The following is a 20,109-nucleotide window of genomic DNA, read 5'->3' on the forward strand; positions in this document are numbered from 1 at the left end:
ATGGGTTGCGGGATCGGTCTCAAATTCGGAGAATCAGCAAACATTTATTTCAAGAAGTTGTATTTCATAGTCAATAATTGCGTAAAGACCTTCAGAATCAATCGAACTTCGACAGTTTATACTTCCTAAAGTTTAGCTCAATATACTAGAAATCCAGCTTATGTTCAGTTTGAATCTTGGTAAAATATCCTTTGGTACTCATGTATTATATGGTCCACACTCTGTATTTGAAGAAAATAAGCTTAGGCTCAGTTGGAATCTACGTTGTAGGCACAATTTTGGTACTTGTGTATTGTTCAGAACACATTCAATAAGTGAAGTTAGGTCCTTTTGTGAAACAAACTACGACGCAGGTACATTTTATGAGAAAATCCGGTTTCAGAGCCACAAAGACAAAACTCAATTTAGTTTGCTACGCATAGTGATAGAAGATAGTGTCTGAACATGGATTTTGAAATGAAGATTTGGGATTTGCCAAAGACTGAAAAAGTGGCCATTATATTTTTCCAGGATAAGGGGTTGTTGTTCACAACAAAACAGTGGGTCAATGGACACAACATGACTTTATACTTTTACGAGAAGGAGCATTTTTGGAAGTGTAACAATAGGCCGTGTTTGAAAGGTTAGGTTACAATTTTCCTAATAAAGTATTATGTTTTCATCATCTTTTGAGACTGTTCTGAATAATACACAAGTACCACATTTTTATTAAATACTTAAGATATAGAGATGATAATTTGGTTAGGTTAGGCTTGGTATTTAATGTATTGCATTCTCTGCGGTCCCCTACCATAATTTTTGTTGTAGTTTTCATAGTTTTGTTACTAAAGTATTGCATTTTCATCGTATTTTCATATTTCATTAGGATTAATCTAACTTCACTTGTTGAATGTTTACCATATAATACACAACTACCTATCCTTTATTTTTTCTTTTAATGGAAACATATCTTGGATTATTGTTTTGTATTAGAATATATAATTAAAATCTAAACTCTCCGATTGGTTCATGTGCGTTTTTTTAGGGGTGTGGATAGGTTTGTCGAAACACCAGATCGTAAATACGTAGCATGTAAGAAGTTTGGGGGGAAGTCGTGTAAATCCCTTCTCTGTACATGCTTACATGCTTACGTTTTTTGGTCTGACCTTGCAGCCATATACTCTATTTAGTTAATTTGGTTGACTACATTCTCTTCAGCAGTTTGTTTTATCCGAGGGGCCGCTCTCACTCAGAAATCATGTACACCAGGTGACGCGTCGCGGAACTGTGCCAAGTGTTTGGCGACTGTGTCAAGTGTTTTGGGGACCGTGTCAAGCGTGACATAACTGCACACGTGGCGTTCCATGATGTACAATATGTGGTAGTAAGTTAGCCCCCCCCTGGTTTTATCTGGAGTGGAATACTAATAACGTGTTTTGGTTGACCAAAACCAAAACAGATTCCATGACCAGTTGAAGATTCGAAGGAACGTTCTGATATATACCAAAATATTGGGCTGTGGTATGAAGAGAATAGAAAAGGAACACTTAAAAGCTAAAAGATAACTTTATGAATTCGCAACTAGAGTATGGCTATATTGGACTCCAGTTTAATGCTGAAAAGTCTGAAGTGCTGCTTTTTAACTCAAAATCAGATGCTGGTCGAAGCGTCACACTTGGTTATTCTATTGTTGAGCTTCTGGATGATATTGTATATCTGGGCCTCCCTATTGGACGGTCAATACTAGAGACGTGGTAGGTACTGGCTTTTCATTTTCAGAAGCGGTCTTCTTTTACGTATAGCTGTATAGTGGCAAATAAGCGGAAGTTTGATCGTCCCCTGTTGGTCCAGGTATACGATGCTATGATTTTGCCTCATTGTCTGTACTTTATCCCATTTTGGTATATTTTTACGGCTACAGATAAACTGAAATTACGCTCATTGTACTACAAGTATGCAAACCACCGTGGACAAGCTATTACCACCGTGTTTACCACCGTAGACAAGCAATAGGTATATTACGCGCCAGTACAGTATTACCAACCCTGAAGAAGCGATTCTGTCGCAAATTGACCGATATAATTCGTCTGTCAAGACCCACCGGTGGGCCAATGTTTTACAGCAGTAGTCGGCATCTGTTTCTGACTTTTTTTTTTTTGCTTTGTTTGTGTTAGATGAATCCGTGTCTTGTGCTTTTTTTGTTGTCCTTTTGTGCTCGCATCTGTTTTTCCATTGATGGGTATTAAATACATTTATTCAAAGACTTTTCGGACGAAACTATCCCCTCAATGTCTATCCATCCCTAACCCGGGGCGTACAGAGGGGGGTGGGCCTTGCCTCACCACAAAATCCCGAATTTCTGGGCACTGTTTATTGAAATTGTCAAATAAAACCGGTTTTTTCCCTATGGAGTTCCCCAAGAAAGAATATATCCGTGAACGATCCTGTCCCTAGTCATACCCTTAAAAGGTCTAACTAATCCTAACTATGCATGGGGCATCTAACAGAAAACTGTTTTAACTATAAATTATGTATTTTGATACTGATTTGATACATCTGCTACCTGCTTTTGACCACCTTCTGACTGAGTTGCCAGAATTTAGCCAGACTGAATAACCCCCTCTATCCAATTTTAGGCCTACCTTTTCGGCACTCCGAAAGTGAATTTATGCTTTCGTGCTTAAGGGATTAGGAACTCCCCAGGGACCGGTACTTAAGAACCTATATTAATGCCGAAGTCAGGATTTTAAAAATTTTAATGCGCCTTTTGCAAAATTACCTTGAGCGATATGTCAGACAGTTTTTAGGAGATTTTGTTCCTCCTCGTGCACAGGAACGACGAGTAGGAAATTTACGACAATCACTAGACCAGGCAAAAAAAAAAGAAAAAAGAAAAAAGGAAGCTAACAATAAAAGGTAATATGTTGTTAGAAATACTTATCTTCTATGTTTTATTTAGTAAAAAGAAAAACCAAAACCATATGAAATTGTTTTAGGACGTACGTTTTATTTATCCCGGTCTTATTAAAAGCAGAAAAAATAGAAGTTAAATGTTGATGACTTCCCCACAAACGCCAATTTGTCATTTAATCTACTAACCCCAATTGCGACTGGGGTGTGGAACACCTCTTTTCTGCCAAATATTTTTCGTCTTCAAAGTCAGGATAAAAAAATATGAGGTCGTCAGCGCCCGTATTACCGGAAACCATGTGCTTCTAAGTCTATTATGCTTTATCATGCTCACTTATTTTAATGAGCACAGTTTTGTCGCAAGAGAGTTTCATTGTGATTTTAAGAGGAAGGTACGTAGGGCAAGGTGTCGCCAGAGACCTTTCCCTAAAATGGCGATATTTCCGCAGTTGTATCTACTTTTTTATGGCACTTGGTATTTACCAATTGACATATAGCGATCGCAATTTATGTCCGTCTTTCTGTCGGTCGGTCCCTGTTTAACTACTTTGGGCACTTCCAGATAAGCTAGGACATTGAAAGTTGGCAGGCATATCAGGGACCAGACCAGATTAAATTAGAAATACGCTCTTCCTCGATTCGACCATCTGGGGGGAAGCGAGTGAACAAGATAGTTGAGAAGAATTTTATTTGCCGACAAAACAAATGATTGTTCTTCTTAAGTATGGCTTGTGGTCTAGGGGTATGATTCTCGCTTAGGATGTGAGGTCTCAGCTCAAATCCTGGACCACCCCAATTTTTACCTGAAGAAGATCCGAAACGAGATACGTGATCAATGTAGCGATCGCTGAAAGTTGGCAGGCATATCAGGGACCCGACCAGATTAAATTAGAAATAGTTGCTTTCCCGGTTCAGCCATCTGGGGAGAGGAGTGGAATGACGGTTAATTCGGGAACATTAGAAAAAATGTGTTATTTTCAACTTACGAACGGGTTATCGGATCTTAATGAAATTTGATATTTAGAAGGACCTCGTATCTCAGAGCTCTTATTTTAATTCTCGATCGGATCCGGTGACATTGGGGGTAGTTGGAGAGGGACACCGGAAATCTTAGAAAACGCTTGGAGTGGAGAGATCGGGATGAAAGTTGGTGGGAAGAAGCTCTTGGCTCTTCCGACCTCGTCACGATTGCCGTATAAGCTATTGGCTCTTGTTTTATACTTTCCGTTTTTGCCTATTTTTATGGACTATTTTGAAGTCCCCGCTCCGAAATGCTGGAAAGTTTCCGAAACAGAATCATATTTGCAAGTTATTTTATTATTTTATTGTTTTCAACACTCATCACGGTCAGCATACATTGGTATTTTTTCTAAGACCACACTGCCTTACTATGATTGCCTTTCTTTAACTAGACAGTGAAAACAGATGCAAAAAAAAATTATTTCAATCATATACATCTGTTATCGAAATATTCGGATTTTTTTTGTATCTGTTTTCACTGTCTAATAAAAGGACTTCTCCCACTTTGAATTTTTATTTGTTCGTCAGCACACATTATAAAAAACTTTTTATAGTTTTACTGTAGTTATACTGAACATGTAATAGCACTGACCCGGGCAGAAATGTCACTTTTGATGCCAGTCCTCAGCTGGGAAAGGGCCAAGGATCTATAGAAAGTAAATAAGTTTATTATAAGATTGTTATTTGATTTTCTATTTGAATGTCATTCGATTTGATAGATATTCATCTGTTCGATTTTCCTTTCGCCTCTGACAGAAAAATTAACAAAAGATTCCTGATTTTGATTAGATGCCATTATATTATTTACTTTTATTTTTTATTGTATTTATTATAATAATTACTCTCTAAAATTTTTACAGAAGAATCCTTTTTTAAGTCGTGGTTTTTGGTTTGAATTGATTTGAAATGGGTCCGGGGGGCACATATACTTTTGTTTTAATGTACTTGATACTTTACGTTTGATTCTGAAGCTAAAGTCAGACCATCTGGACCAATAATAGCTATGTTTTCGAAACGAATTTGGTTTATGTCTACAAAGCGATCCGAACTAGATAGTTTTAATGATCATTTATACAGTTTTCTCTAGATTCGCTCAAGCATGCTGTCATTAAAAAGAGCAGTCAAAAATTTGGACTCCTTTAGAATTAAAAATTAATTTCCTGTTTTAAAATTAATTTAAAGAATTAATTTCTAATCACCCTGTGTTGGAAAATATGAGATTTGACCAAGTTGGCCATTTCCCTATCCATGTATCTAGCATAGAGTTACTACGAAAAGTGTAACAGCATCAAAGAAAACCAAAAGAAAAGGGAACTCGGGCCTTGTTTACCAAATTTAAAATGTTCTAAACCACTATAATGGATGCTTAAGTCACTATGATTAAAAATTAGAGAATTTATATCCTTTCGGAGGAGAACAATCATGACTGCGTGTTAATTTGATGGTTTTATTATATTTTGTGTTCACCGTGGTGATCGTATCGAGTCGATGGTTGTATATTATCAAGATTATATTTTTTAATTTCTTTAGAGCTAAAAAAACTGGGGAGTTTTATTCCAGCTTTTAAAAGTGTACACATTGGAACAAGAAACTGTCAAGTTCACAGAAAATGTGGCGTTTTCTTCTCACAACATTGCCACTCAAAGAACGGAAAATTTAAAGTTATTGCGTTTGAAAGTAACGAAAGAGATGGCCTCACAAAAAAGGGCCTATCTCGTGCCAGTTTGCTCTCAATGTAGATTTGCTCCCAGTTTCAGAGACTATACTACCGTGTCGTGGCGCATTCATCCCTTAACATATGTACTGTCAATATAAAATGAACGGTTATTAAAGACCGTCCGTACAGTTATATTATGGTTATGTACTATCGTAGCAGTGTTTTAACGCCACCGCGGTTTTCCGACTACCTTTTAATTCAGACAGGTCAGAATAGACATAGACTCAAGAACAGACATAGACATAGAAATAGACATAGACACAGATATAGACAAAAACATAGACATAGATATAGGCATAGACATAGACTAACCTAACCTGCCTATTCTGACCCAACTAATCCTCTTGATGATGCATGATTTCATGGGTGGCGGAAAACTTCGGTGGCGTTAAAACACCCAATTCTAGTCAGTATGAGGAGGGAGCTAAGCTTTATTTATGCGGCAAAAAAGGGAAGATGATCAGAGAAGCGTGATCAGATGATCAAGGAATATTTTGCCAGCCTCAAAAAGTACAGTTTTATATCTCAAATTACCCAGTTTTTTGCGAGGTGTTCTTCCGATCAATATAAAGGCAAGGGGATTTACCTCATAAAATCCCTTCAGTTTGAAAAATATATTTGAAATAAGCGTGGAATATGGATGGTCAGAGGGTAATAACTCCCTCATCTTGCAGAAATATTTTGAGGCCGAAGTAAAAGATCATATACATATCTTAACGTCCACGAGGGTGGAAGGTACAGGGGACATCCCCTAAAAATAACGTGTTTCTGATTATTTACTCCATAGGAAAATCTTTTAAAAAGATAGAAAAAATTCGTGTCCAACAACAACCTCTCCCCCCCTCACAGAAACTATTAAAGGATGTTTCTTTTCAGGGTGATTATCATTTTCGAAGCATGCTTATGTACAAGCTAAATTTTAGCGTCAACACACTATAGATATTGATCATACTGTCGATAAAACTTGAGTTAAACTTTAGCTTAAATAGTTGGGCTTACAACCACCAGGTGAAAAAATCCCTCTTTTGTAGAATAGTTTCTGTTTGTTTTAAGCTTAAACGTCGCTCTTTAATTTCAATTGGAAAAGCTTTTAATTTAATTTTGTTAAAGTGTCTACTCGCTGGAAAAACAATGAAGCTTTCTCTTATTGTCTAAATCATTAAATTGCGTGTCATATTGAAATGTGTAACCTAGTTTTAGCGTGACTCGCATTTCTAGTTTTTTTTTTTTTTTTTCTCTAGATGATAAGTCGACTGTTCCTAACCTGGTAAATCTCGGGGTATGGCGTTGCACTTGAATTGTTTTAAAGCGTCCATCTTTCTATTCAAATTCACTTTGGTAGTCTAGTTTGAGCCTACATTTGGGAGCATTGAATGATTGATGTGGCACAGTTAGGAAAAAAAAGGAAGAAAATGATTTGTTCATTTAGCGCACATGGCTTATTTATTGGAAGAAAAATTTGAATAACTATATCCAGATAATTTGCATCTGGTCACTCCTACCTAGTAATATCTTGGTAGTTTTACGAAATCCGAGTTCAGTGATTATGAAAGCAGATGGCATTAGAAAACATAGGGGTTTCTTTTTTTAAGTGAAGGCACAAAAAAGGTATTTTCAAAATTTAGAAGGGGTGAGTTTTTTTACGAAAATACCAAGAAAGGCTTGATCTGAGTTTGAATCTCCTCCGTTCCACATTTTAAATTTTTTGAATTCCCTACTGATGATATTGGTGATGAACTTAGACCATTATTTTAGTGGTTTTATGGATTTTTTATGTTAGCCTTGAGTGTAAGGACTTGTTTAAGAGTGAAAGGTTATACTTAATGTAACATAAACCACTTACTCAACTTAGCATAAAAATTTTGTACGTAGTGTTAAAAGCCGCTTAATGTTGAAAAAAATTGCAGCCGAGTCGGAGGCTAAGCTGAAACGCCCTTAAAAAGGTGCTCGTTAGCGGCTTTCTAGTAGCCACCCTTGCCAAAGAACACTAATAATTGCTATCAAAAGTGTTATCTTGCTTTGTCCCGTAATGGTAAGTTGTGTGGTTGTGGTAAATTCAAAAGACATGTAATACTCATCATCAGGGTGGTATTTACCAACCACCTATGAAATGAATTGCTTTATTAATGAAATATTTATAGTCGCATTTCTGTCCAGTTTATTTTTCCATATTTTAATAGGTCTCAAGTACATTAGTAGTATCTGGCGCTCCGAAAAACGGAAGAAGATTTACTAGGTATTTTCCAGAGAAATTGCCTACGGATTATCTTGGATACCCGGCTGACTGGCCGCATTTCAATCAGTATGCTCTACGAAAATTGTGGTTTAATTCCGCTTACTAGGGTTGTAATGAGAGAAATGTTGAGATGGCTTGGGCATGCTCTATGGATGAAGAATGACAGATTGTCTTTTTCGACCAACCGTCTAGGGTTAAACGAAAAATAGGTCGTCCCCGGTTGGGGTTGGAGGATATCGTAAGGAAAGATTTAAGTGATATGGGCACTTCGTGGGAGGGTGTCAAGAGAGACTTTGAATGGATATGAATGGAGGAGGCGCATGTGTAGCTCTGTTGGCCTCAGGTGACTTGGTGCTTTATTGAGTTGTTAGTAGTAGTAACATTTTCCCAAAAATGGGATATTTTGCCCTTTTTAGACACAGAAATAATAGATTATTTTTTTTTGTATAAACGTTGTCTCTATGTTCATGACAAGATAAGAATCTTCCTTGTGCAAACAATTGTTCAATAATAACAATTGAAAAGTACAGAACGGGCTCTTCAGTTTCTCGCTCTTCCATAAAACTTATATTTTGTGACATATCACCTTTTGAATTGTGCAACCAAGTGCCAACACAATCTCTCAGCTTGCAAAAATGGTTACGAAAGCAAGCTAAGTTCAAAGCTCACCACAATAATCGATAAGAGGAACAATCCGCTGCAATGGAGTAGAACCTGAATGTGTCTAATGCTGCAGCGAAGGACTCAGTAGGACGCAGCCCTAGGAAATGAGAGCGTAGACGCGGCCAAGAACTCGGAATGACAAGGGAGTCAATGCGACGTGTTCTTACGTTTAATTAAATAAAAAAAACAAGTTTTCTTAACTGAAAGTAAGGAGCGACATTAAAACTTAAAACGAACAGAAATTACTTCGTATATGAAAGAGGCTGCTTCCTCATCAACGCCCCGCTCTTTACGCTAAAGTTTGACTCTTTCTCTCAATTCTTCTTTTAAAAACAGTAAAAAGCTTTAGCATAAAGAGCGAGGCATTGATGAGGAAGCAGCCTCTTTCATATACGAAGTAATTTCTGTTCGTTTTAAGTTTTAATGTCGCTCCTTACTTTCAGTTAAAAAAACTTGTTTTTTTTTTATTTAATTTCTGAACGTTTTTGAATCAATGCATGTTTTGATTTTGGCTCTCCGCAGAGGAATAATCAAAACGAAATTTGCATATTTTTTTTTTGGCTCAATGGCTTTCTCATAATTTTGATCGAATGATTTTGAGAAAAAAAGAGCGGGGGACGAAGCCTAGTTGCCCCCCGATTTTTTGGTTAATTAAAAAGGCAACTAGAATTTTTAATTTTTTACGAATCTTTTTATTGGTAAAAGATTTACGTAACTTATAAATTAGCTTACGTAAAGAACTTTTGTATTCTCATGTTTTTATTACATATATGAGGGGATTCGCCCCATCGTCAGTACCTCGCTCTTTACACTAAAGCTTAAATTTTATCCCAATTCATTAAGAATGACCCCCTGAATCACAAAAGCCATAGAATAAGTAGTTGAAATTACTGAAAATACTTTAGCGTAAAGAGCGAGGTATTAGAAGGAGGTGAGCCCCTCATATGGGTAATAATTTCTGTTTGTTTTAAGTTTTATTGCTGTTCCTTACTTCCAGCTGAAAAAGCTTTTTCACTTTTATTTTTAATTATTTTTTTTTAAATAATGCTAGTAAATCCTGCTCTCCCTTCATGGAAATTTTCTTCTCCCATTACAAATTCTCGAAGGAAAGTTCCCCCAGCATATCCCCCTCTTCTCCACCCCTCCCCCAAACCAAAAAAATCCTCCTGAAAACGCCTGTATACTTCCCAATAACCATTACTATATGTAAGCACAGGTCAAAGTTTGTAACTTGTTGCCCCTCCCACGGGGACTGTGGGGGAGTAAGTCGTCCCCAAAGACATAGTTATAAGGTTTTTCGACTACGCTGAATAAAATGGCTATCTCAGAATTTTGATCCGTTGACTTTGGGAAAATAATTAGCGTGGGAGGGGGCCTAGGTGCCCTCCAATTTTTTTGGTCACTTAAAAAGGGCACTAGAACTTTTCATTTCCGTTAGGATGAGCCCTCTTGCAACATTCTAGGACAACTGGGTCGATACGATCACCCCTGGGGAAAAAAAAAAACAAAAAAACAAAAAAACAAAAAAACAAATAAACACGCATCCGTGATCTGCCTTCTGGCAAAAAATGCAAAATTCCACATTTTTGTAGATAGGAGCTCGAAACTTCTACAGTAGGGTTCTCTGATACGCTAAATCTGATGGTGTGATTTTCGTTAAGATTCTATGATTTTAGGGGGCGTTTCCCCCTATTTTCTAAAATAACGCAAATTTTCTCAGGCTCGTAACTTTTGATGGGTAAGACTAAACTTGATGAAACTTATATATTTAAAACCAGGATTAAAATGCGATTCTTTTGATGTAGCTATTGGTATCAAAATTCCATTTTTTAGAGTTTTGGTTACTATTGAGCCGGGTCGCTCCTTACTACAGTTCGTTACCACGAACTGTTTGATTGAACACACTTAGTTATGTTTAGTTGAACAGTGAGGGACAATCTAGTCCTTCACTTCAGCAATGTTTTCTTCTGTCCTTGCACTCTTTTTCCTGCCTGAATAAGTTCCCCCTGTGGCTTTAGAACATAAGTCCACTTCAGTCCCATGCTCTCCGAACTTCGTAATCCATCTAACAATTGTTTATTTTTGGTGGAAAGTTGCTACAATGGAAACGTTTTCGAAACAGGGAGAATATCTTCTGCTTATTTGTCCAAGACATTTTTGGGGCAACTATAGCTCCAAGCGATCATCCATAACGTCCTGTAACAGAAAAGACATTCGTTAAAAAATAGATTTTTATCGAATAAAATATGGGTACGCATCTATTTGGTTCACCCTGTAGAATAATTCTTGAAAATTTTAACAGAATCGCTAAAGTTATTATATAAACTGCCAAAATGTTTATAGTGTCTGAGTGACAATTTTAATTTTTTAATTCAAACTATAAAAATACCCGAAAAATTTCAAATTAGTTTGGTTTTCCTTTTGCTTAAAGTGTCCTAACAGACAAGTGCCCTTTTCTAAAGTTTTGCTAAAGTGTCCACCTTTCACGTCCTGCAACAGAAAAGACATTGGTTAAAAAAATGGATTTTTTATCGAATAAAATATGGGTACGCATAAACAAAACAGATTTTTTGTTAATTTTCGTACCTCAAATCTACCTCTCTATCTACCGCAAACCTTTACCAGCATCAGTGGGAAAGTAGAATTTTCAGACACAGAATCGGAGACGCAAAATCCTTCGAAACTCGTGGACGATGGCGATTTTCGAAATAGTCCAGGTTTTATGTACCTCAAATTTGCCTCAAAAATTCACCCTAAAAAAATTTAAATTTGTGAAAGAGCGGCAAACTTTTCGGATTTGTAATCAGCACACATTTTTTAGTCGGATAGTGAAAGAATTTGTTGTATAGTAATTTGTTTGAGGTTGACCCCTTTTTTCACTATTTTCTAAGAACCTCTCCCCCAAACTTACTCTCTCTCTCAAAGCTTTAAACCTGAAACAATTTTTTTTTTACTTTAAACATTTAGTTTCGTGTTCATTAGCAAAAAAAGAGCCTAGAAATGACATGTCCAAATGTCACATATCTAGAAATTTGACATATCACGTTTGCTGGTATTTACTCAATCAATATTTTTTGCATTAACTTCAAATTTAACCCAAAAAACTCAAATTTATGAAAGAGGTAGAGTGGTAAACGTTCCGGATTCAGAATCAGCACTTATTTTCTAGTTGGATAGAGGAAGAATCATTTGTATTGCGATTTGTTTGAGGTCAAACCACATTTTTATTAGAATAATAGAGGTTGGTATATTTTGCTCTGTAGAAATCTGTTTGTCGTTCTGGTCTGGAAAATGGTCTTGGTTTTTTTTTTTTTTATTATTATTATTATTATTATTATGTGCACGCTACTTAAGAAAGAAACATTGTGTGGTCATTTAAAATTTTGAAAAAAAAAACAATAACGTTTTTCTGTGCGTATCAAACGTTCTCCAGCCTTAACTTACCAGTTCAGTGTGTCGGAACCTACCATTAAATTCAGTGATGAAAAATACCTGCTTGTAGCCGTGATGTTTCGACTGCATAGTATTGGCAACTGGACTACACGGACTTTAACAAGTCACAACATAATTTGAGGGCTTAATTAGCCCTTTGAACTACTTGCGGGCATAGGACTCCTATGCCTATCTGAACTCCTTTGCGTACTCTTGGAAGAGTTGCAGAAGTGTGAATGACGCTCAGTCGTGTTGAAAACAATGAGTTTCCACTGCCAAAAGATTTAACTAACATTTAACTAAAGAATTGATGCTTTTGGAATTGGTTTCCTCAGGCTTTGGTTAGCTTTATAAGAATAAATGTTTAAAACTTTGTGATAGTGAGACTTATGTGTGAATAACCTTTCTGTACTGTAACGTGCTAATATCTGGATGTGATTTGTAAACTTACCTTGCTCAATGCTTATTGATCTCTTTTGCTTTTGATTTGTCTTTTTAATCATGCCAAATGAGCAGTTTTTTTTTTATACAACTAAAAATATATACCTTGCTTCACCTTAATAGCAAAGAAGAATTGCCACTTTTTTCTACATATTTTATACAGCTATGTAATTCTTGTGGCGAGTTTTCAAATATTTTTTATGGCTTTTGACCTCACACCACCTAATCCTAAAATCATGTGCGGGCACATGGAGATTCAGGCTGTCTGCATGAGGGCCGAGCTCTTTGGCTGTTAATCAAATTCCTAGTTTCCTTTTTTCTTTCTATTTTCACTCTCTTTTCTCTTTTCTTATATTATTCATAGTTCATTCTGATAAACAACTCACTTTTGAACAGTGCTACGCACAAGAGGGTGCCCATTTTCCACCACCTGGTGTATATCTCGGAATGCCAAGTATGCTGCACAGTATCGCCACGCTTGGCACAGTTTCCGCCACGCTTGGCATGCGCCACCAAGTATACATAATTCCTTAAAGTTGGCGACTCCTTGGCTCCTTGTTCATGCCATAATGTTATGTTGTAAATGTGTTCTTATTGTATATATGACAGAAAATTCTTTTCTGAAGGCAAAACTCCTCCTAATATAACTTAACTGTGATCCTTTTTTAGTATAAAGAACCTGTTCCAATCATGGGAAGATCTGCGATTCTGGGAGAGCAAAGAAATAATGATTTTTGTGACGTTGCGTGTGGCAGAGGCGAAACAGCTGATTCAACGTTTGTTATTACTAAAGCTGGTCTTCTTTGTGAATTTAACAATAGAAGAGTACTTGACAAATGGGTTGAGTTGAGGGTGAGTTTATTTAAAGGCTATAAGGGTTTCTATACTGAGCATTCTCAATAACTGAGCATTCGAAAGGGTTTCAAAAACCTTTAAACCCTATGTTTGATTCATAAATAAAGTCAAAGTTCAAGTCCATTTGTCATTGACAAATCCTAGTACGTTGGTGCTGATGATCTACTTCTGGAACATTCAAAATTTGTAAATCTTATAATTACGCTTGAAGGTCAAAAAAAAAAGAAAAAAAGAAAACAGTTTGTCTTTTGATTCAGTCTCTTGGATTTTAACTTTTTTCAATTAAAATAGAAGTCTTCATTATCAGTTCTACATATATCATAAGTACCGAAAGGAAAATGTAAAATTCGGTAAGTTTTATGTTACTCTAAAAAGGTTTTACTTCATTTACAGAAAAAAGGAGGAAACACTTTTGTAACTATCTTCTTTCATTCGTAGATTAAACTCAAGTTTCAAATTCATCTATTTCAAATTAAACTAATTTTCTACCATTCATTTTTTTAATAATAGAAATATTAATTTGAATGAAAAATTTGATAAGGTGTATATACCTTTTTCCCCGTTCATTATCAGTCATCATATAATTACAGCTTATTGTAGGAAACGAAATAAAAGATCTTTGAAAATAGATTATTTGTGCAATAAAATTTTGTTCGTGCAGTATAATCTGTAATAAAATTAAAAGAAAACTAAATATGGTTTGAGTACTTTTTGTGTGCATTTATTGTCCTTTATAACTTGATATCATGGTTGTTTGGCTTGTGGACTTAATCGAGTATTTAATTGCCTAAATCTTTAGAATGCCCAAAGTCACGACATCTTTTTTTTACCTGTCTGCTTGCTCGTGATTTCGATCCTCGCCAGTGTACTCCGACCTTCGGCCTCGCAAATATAACATTCAGAAAAATATTTACGCAGTTGCCATTTTTTTTAAATTTGAAATATTTATGAAAATATTTATCAGATGTCATTTTGGTCATTTTTTTTTTTTTTTTTTTTTTTTTTTTTTTTTTTTTTTTTTTTTTTTTTTTTTTTTTTTTTTTTTTTTTTTTTTTAGAATTTTATAGCCAATCCTCGTTCTCTTAAGTATGAATCACACTTAGGCGTGTTGAAAATAATGAGTTTCCACTGCCAAAAGATTTTAGAATTTTATAGCCAATCCTCGTTCTCATTTCACTTTCCTGCTTGGATAAGTAATTCAGGGGAATTCTGAATCTTAAGAGATAGATGACAATAGTGATTAGTTTTAAGAAAGGGACTCATTTTGATTCTTGCTATTACCGAGAACTTTGAAGCCAGAATTAAATTAGATGGAACTGAATTTCTTATTAATTTATTTATCACAATCTATTGTATGATCACCATAATATTGCCATAAAAATATTACATTTATCGCTAATCAAGGGAAACCATTCCAAGTTCCAACCTTGGAACTTGGCTCAACCAATCATTCCAACCATTCCAAGTAAAAAACCCATTAATTTGATAATTTGAATAAGAAGTACCCAGAAATTCAGTTTAGGATTTGAGGGAGGATTCCCGTAAGCCCACCCTCTTTTTTGGGTAAATTCCTGTAAAGGTCACAGTGTTTACCACCTTTCTAAAAACGATAACTTACCAAGGTCGGTGAATCTTTGTAAGGCTGACAGGCCCTGCTGCGGTCGGTATTCCTTGAATCTAGATGGTAGATATCTATGTATGTTTTTAACTCTTTTATTATATTTTAAATTATAAGCGTAAAAGATTATTGCTAAGTTTAGAGTTGGTACTGCCAAAATAAGTAGTTTGATCGATTTTTGGCAAGTCAAACTTGTGTGGTCCAAGGATCATCCACCTTCATCTCTCATGTAACGTCAAAAGCCATCTCACAAGTTACATTAATTTGAACGGGTTACATGGGCTTTTTCTCTCTCTTTTAATCCTGAGTGTGCATTTTCGTTTAATAAGGTCTTGACATGCAAGATATCAAGAGAATGCATTTGGACGGTATTCAAAAGGTTTGTAATTGCTATCTGAAAAGCAGATTCACTTCTTTTTTTTCGAAGACAAGCCTTGTAGTAGTCATATTAATATGGATGCATCAACAACCCCCTTGTATTAAATCCCCCCTCCTTCCAACAACTGCATATGTAGCACTGATGTGGTTGGGTTTAATTGAAATTGATCTTTGATCATATCTAGTTTTAAGTTAAAGCTCCAATGACATCAGAATAAAAAAATTTGCCCCCTGAAAAAATTTTCAGTTTAACCATACCTGAAAACAGTGATTTTTTTGTTTTCTTTTGGCCGTCACAGAATTAAGGAATTTTTAGTGCAGTACCATATCTTCTTCAGTGTTGCCAAGTTGAATCGTTAAAATAAATAAAACATTATCAAGAGTTGGTTCCCAAAGAACTATAGTATGAAATTCACAGAAAGTCAAACCAATTTGAGAGTAGTTACATTGAAATGAGAATTTTAAGATTAAGTACGGTTTTAGTGTTGAAATGGATATGTGTCCACTAGTGGTGCCAATTTGCAAAAATGCTGGGGGAGGGGGTAAAATTTTTTTAATTTTTTGACTTTTCCAATAAAAATACCAAAAAAGGACATTTATCAAGGAATATATAAAAAAAAGTTTTCTTCCAAATATAAGGAGTGGGGTGGGGGGGGGTCAAATGCCCCTACTCCTATCCCCCCTCCTCTGATTTGGTGCCATTGGTATCAACTTTTTCTATTAAAGTAAAATAAATATCTTTTTGATTTCTAGGTAAAGAAAAAAAGTGTGCGAATTCTAGGTCTATATTACAATGGAATTTGAATGATTGAAACTAGATCAAATTATTATAGCTGACTGGAATAGTCAGTCAGTATCAGGTTTGTAAGAACCTGGTAGTAATCTAAGATTGAATTTAAGAGTAAACATGTCATGTTTTTAATGTTGAAGTGTTTTTGATAAAAACATGTTTTTAATAAAAAGTGTTTGAACCTGTTCAATTTCAAGGCTGATTTAGTCCAATTAAATAAACTAAATGAATTAGATTAATTTAATTAAGTTAGACAGAATAAGGATATTAAATTTTGGCAGTGGTTGTATTTTAATGATAAGACAGATTCGAAGTGCTTTTAACACTGAAATGGATGTTGGTCTATTTTTTGTCTTAAGCGAGGGGGTGCCTACATCTCAGAATGCCAAATATGCCACACAGCTTCCGCCTCGCTTGGCACAGATTCCGCCACGCTAGGCACGCGCCTAGCGTGGCGCGCTAATTAACATAAAATAAAAGAATAAATCTAAATAAATAAAATAAAGAATATTGCCCTCGTGTGCAATATTTCTGAAAGCGCCCTCCCCCCTAGGTCTCAAGTCGAAATATTAACCCTTCTATTTCTTAGGTAAAGTAAGCTGAAACATGGACGAAGGTGAAATAACAGCTGAAATAAATTATAAAGCAGTCTGAATGATCGGGATATGATTTAATTTAATTAGATTTCTGGGATAGTCAGCAAAATAATTAATATTGTTTTTTTTATACTTGAGATGGATGTTTGTGGTAAGTTAAATATAGATGTTTTTGTTTCTTTCGGCAAAGCAAAAATAAAGACTGGACATGTAGCAATTTGTAAATTAAATTGGGATTCGAAAGTTGATTTAATTTGTTTAGATAGCTGGATTAGTCCGGATTATTAAGCCTCTGTTTTATTTACTGATGCTCTAATTTCTATACTATCTAGTTACACGTAATTAAATTTTTTCTTAATGAATTTAAAAAAAGAGGATTTAAAGTACGCTACTGAATTGAGGGTGAATAGTAGGCCTCTTGGAACAAGGACAAATATTTAGTGATGAAGCAAGGGCAGGATGACGACTACTTTAGCCTTGTGTGCGGAAGTATGGATGAGACTGTGGGTCATGTGATGGGTGAGTGTGAACAACATGAGTTTATTGCGAAAGGAAGTGCACGGAGAGTATAGGTTTGATGAAAGATGGATGATAAGCAGGGTCCTATCCAGGGTTGTTTCTTTTCGGGGGGGGGGGTGTTTTACAAAAGAATTTTTTTACGGAGGGGGAGGGGGGTTACAAAAGAAAACTTTAAAAAACGCGTCGGAAATTTTTTATATTCATCTTTGTTATGTTTTTATGATTTTTACAATTCTTGGGGGGAGGGAGGGGGTTGAACCTCCTACCCCACCCCTGGATCTGGCCTTGATGGTAAGTATAGTGACTGCTTTGTAAGTGTTAAAAGGCGAGGATGATTTCTCAGGCTGTCAATGGAGCATTGAAATTTTTTTTGTAGCTCGTGCAGTTTTATTTGTGTAGTATGATTTTTTTATATTAATTTTTCTTATTTAGTATTATTATCTTATTAGTATTTATCTTATTATTATCTTAGTATTATTACTAAGTATTATTACTTATATATATTATTACTTATATTATTAATATATTATTATATCTATATATATATATATATATATATATATATATATATATATATATATATATATATATATATATATATATATATATATATATATATATATATATATATATATATATATATATATATATATATATATATATATATATATATTAATTAATATTAATTTTAATTAATTTTATTAATTAATTAATATTATTAATTAGTATTATTGCTATTATTAGTATTATTATCTTATTAGTATTTCTTATTAGTATTATTTTCTTATCTAGTATTAATTTTTCTTATTTTTCATTATTTTCATTTGTTGTGTGAACTGAATTTTTCATTTTGTATTGCCATGGCCCTAGGGTTTTTAAAGAAATAAAAATGAGTATTAATATTATTGTTATATGACTCTTGGTGCAATTCTGTTTGTTACTAATATAAATTATGACAAAGATTGTAGTGAAGATTACAAACGTAGTAGTTTTACTTTTTAAGTGTCTGGTTATGAGTTTGCGTTTTTGCTTGTCATGCAAGAAAGCAAGAGAATATGTTTGGCCGTTATTCAAAATGTATCATATTACAATCTGAAAAATATATCTGTTTTTAGACATCCATGGCTAACTCGATATCTGTTGGCGAGAATTTGATATTTATCGGCTGTGCAGATGGGATTGTCAGGTGTTTCAACCCTCACACTCTACGTTTTGTGACAACATTGCCAAGAACTCACTATCTTGGAGTTGATGTGTCGGTAGGATTAAATATAAGGTAGGGCTCTCGACAGCGTTCCTTTGGGTTAGGTTTATTTTTAATCGGTTTAAATACTTGACCTTTTTTTTACTGTTTTGACATTTCTATTTAATCAACTTTATGTAATAAAATATTAAACCACCAATGCACATCGTAGCTTCTAAGGCTAAATGTAATACAAGCATAATGTTTTCCTTGTCAGAAAAGAACAAAACACAAACACAAGACAGAAAAAAACAGCAAAATTATGAAAACAATAAAAAGAAACATATTGAGTTAAATAAATAATGTTAATCGGACTTTTGTGCTGAGATTGTATAACTGGAATTCTAACTCTCTATCAATACTGTTTTTATGGCACTTGGTATTAACCAAGTGACATATAGCAATCGCCAATTCTGTCGGTCTGTCTATCTGTCGGTCTGTCGGTCTGTCTGTCGGTCCCGGTTTTGCTACTTTAGGCACTTCCAGGTAAGCTAGGACGATGAAATTTGGCAAGCGTATCAGGGACCGGACCAGATTAAATTAGAAACAGTCTTTTTCCCGATTTGACCATCTGGGGGGGGGGGGGAGTGGGGGCCCGGTTAATTCGCAAAAAATAGAAAAAATGAAGTATTTTTAACTTATGAGCGGGTGATTGGATCTTAATGAAATTTGATGTTTGGAATGATATTGTGTCTCAGAGCTCTTATTTTAAATCCCGACCGGATCTGATGACATTGGGGGGAGTTGGAGGGGGAGAAACCTAAAATCTTGGAAAACACTTAGAGTGGAGGGATCGGGATGAAACTTGATGGGAAAAATAAGCGTAAGTCCCAGATACATGATTGACATAATCGGAACTGATTCGCTCTCTTTGGGGTAGTTGGGGGGGGGGGTAATTCTTAAAAATAGAAAAAATGAGGTATTTTCAACTTACGAACGGGTGATCGGATCTCAATGAAATTTGATGTTTAGAAGGATATCGTGTCTTAGAGCTCTTATTTTAAATCCCGACCGGATCTGGTGACGGGGGCGGGGAGTTAGGAGGGGGAAACCTAAAACTTGGAAAACACTTAGAGTGGAGGGATCGGGATGAAACATGGTGGGAAAAATAAACACAAGTTCTAGATAGATGATTGACATAAACGGAACGGATCCGCTCTCTTTGAAGTAGTTGGGGGGGGGGGGGTATTTCTGAAAAATTAAAAAAAATGAAGTATTTTTAACTTATGAGCGGGTGATTGGATCTTGATGAAGTTTGATGTTTGGAATGATATTGTGTCTCAGAGCTCTTATTTTAAATCCCGACCGGATCTGATGACATTGGGAGGAGTTGGAGGGGGAGAAACCTAAAATCTTGGAAAACACTTAGAGTGGATGGATCGGGATGAAACTTGGTGGAAAAAAAAACACGAGTCCTAGATACATGATTGACATAACCAGAACGGATCCGCTCTCTTTGGGGTAGTTGGGGGGGGGGGGTTAATTCTGAAAAATTAGAAAAAATGAGGTATTTTTAACTTACGAACGGGTGATTGGATCTCCATGAAATTTGATATTTAGAAGGATATCGTGTCTCAAAGCTCTTATCTTAAATCCTGACCGGATCTGGTGACATTGGGGGAAGTTTGGGATGGGGAAACCTAAAATGATGGAAAACGCTTAGATTGGAGGGATTGGGATGAAACTTGCTTGGAAAAATAAGCAGAAGTCTT

General features: G+C 35.3%; 1 protein-coding gene and 1 long non-coding RNA gene across 12 annotated transcripts in view; one reads left to right on the forward strand and one right to left on the reverse strand.

Moving 5' to 3' along the window:
• The window catches only part of LOC136027600 (mitogen-activated protein kinase-binding protein 1-like), a 215,511-nt gene that overhangs the window by 83,551 nt on the left and 111,851 nt on the right, over window positions 1-20,109 (forward strand). For all 11 annotated transcript variants that reach the window (XM_065705011.1, XM_065705005.1, XM_065705009.1 and 8 more), the window contains 2 exons: window positions 13,068-13,250; window positions 18,270-18,430. In XM_065705011.1, coding sequence (XP_065561083.1) covers window positions 13,068-13,250; window positions 18,270-18,430 — 344 coding nt within the window. The remainder of the gene's footprint in view (window positions 1-13,067; window positions 13,251-18,269; window positions 18,431-20,109) is intronic.
• LOC136027602 (uncharacterized) lies at window positions 10,586-14,996 on the reverse strand. Its single transcript, XR_010617632.1, has 2 exons — window positions 14,872-14,996; window positions 10,586-10,721 (listed from the first exon to the last, which is right to left on the reverse strand). It is a non-coding gene; the product is annotated as an uncharacterized LOC136027602 (long non-coding RNA).

The sequence above is a fragment of the Artemia franciscana genome, chromosome 5 (assembly GCF_032884065.1).
Source record: "Artemia franciscana chromosome 5, ASM3288406v1, whole genome shotgun sequence".
Taxonomy (NCBI): Eukaryota; Metazoa; Arthropoda; class Branchiopoda; order Anostraca; family Artemiidae; genus Artemia; species Artemia franciscana.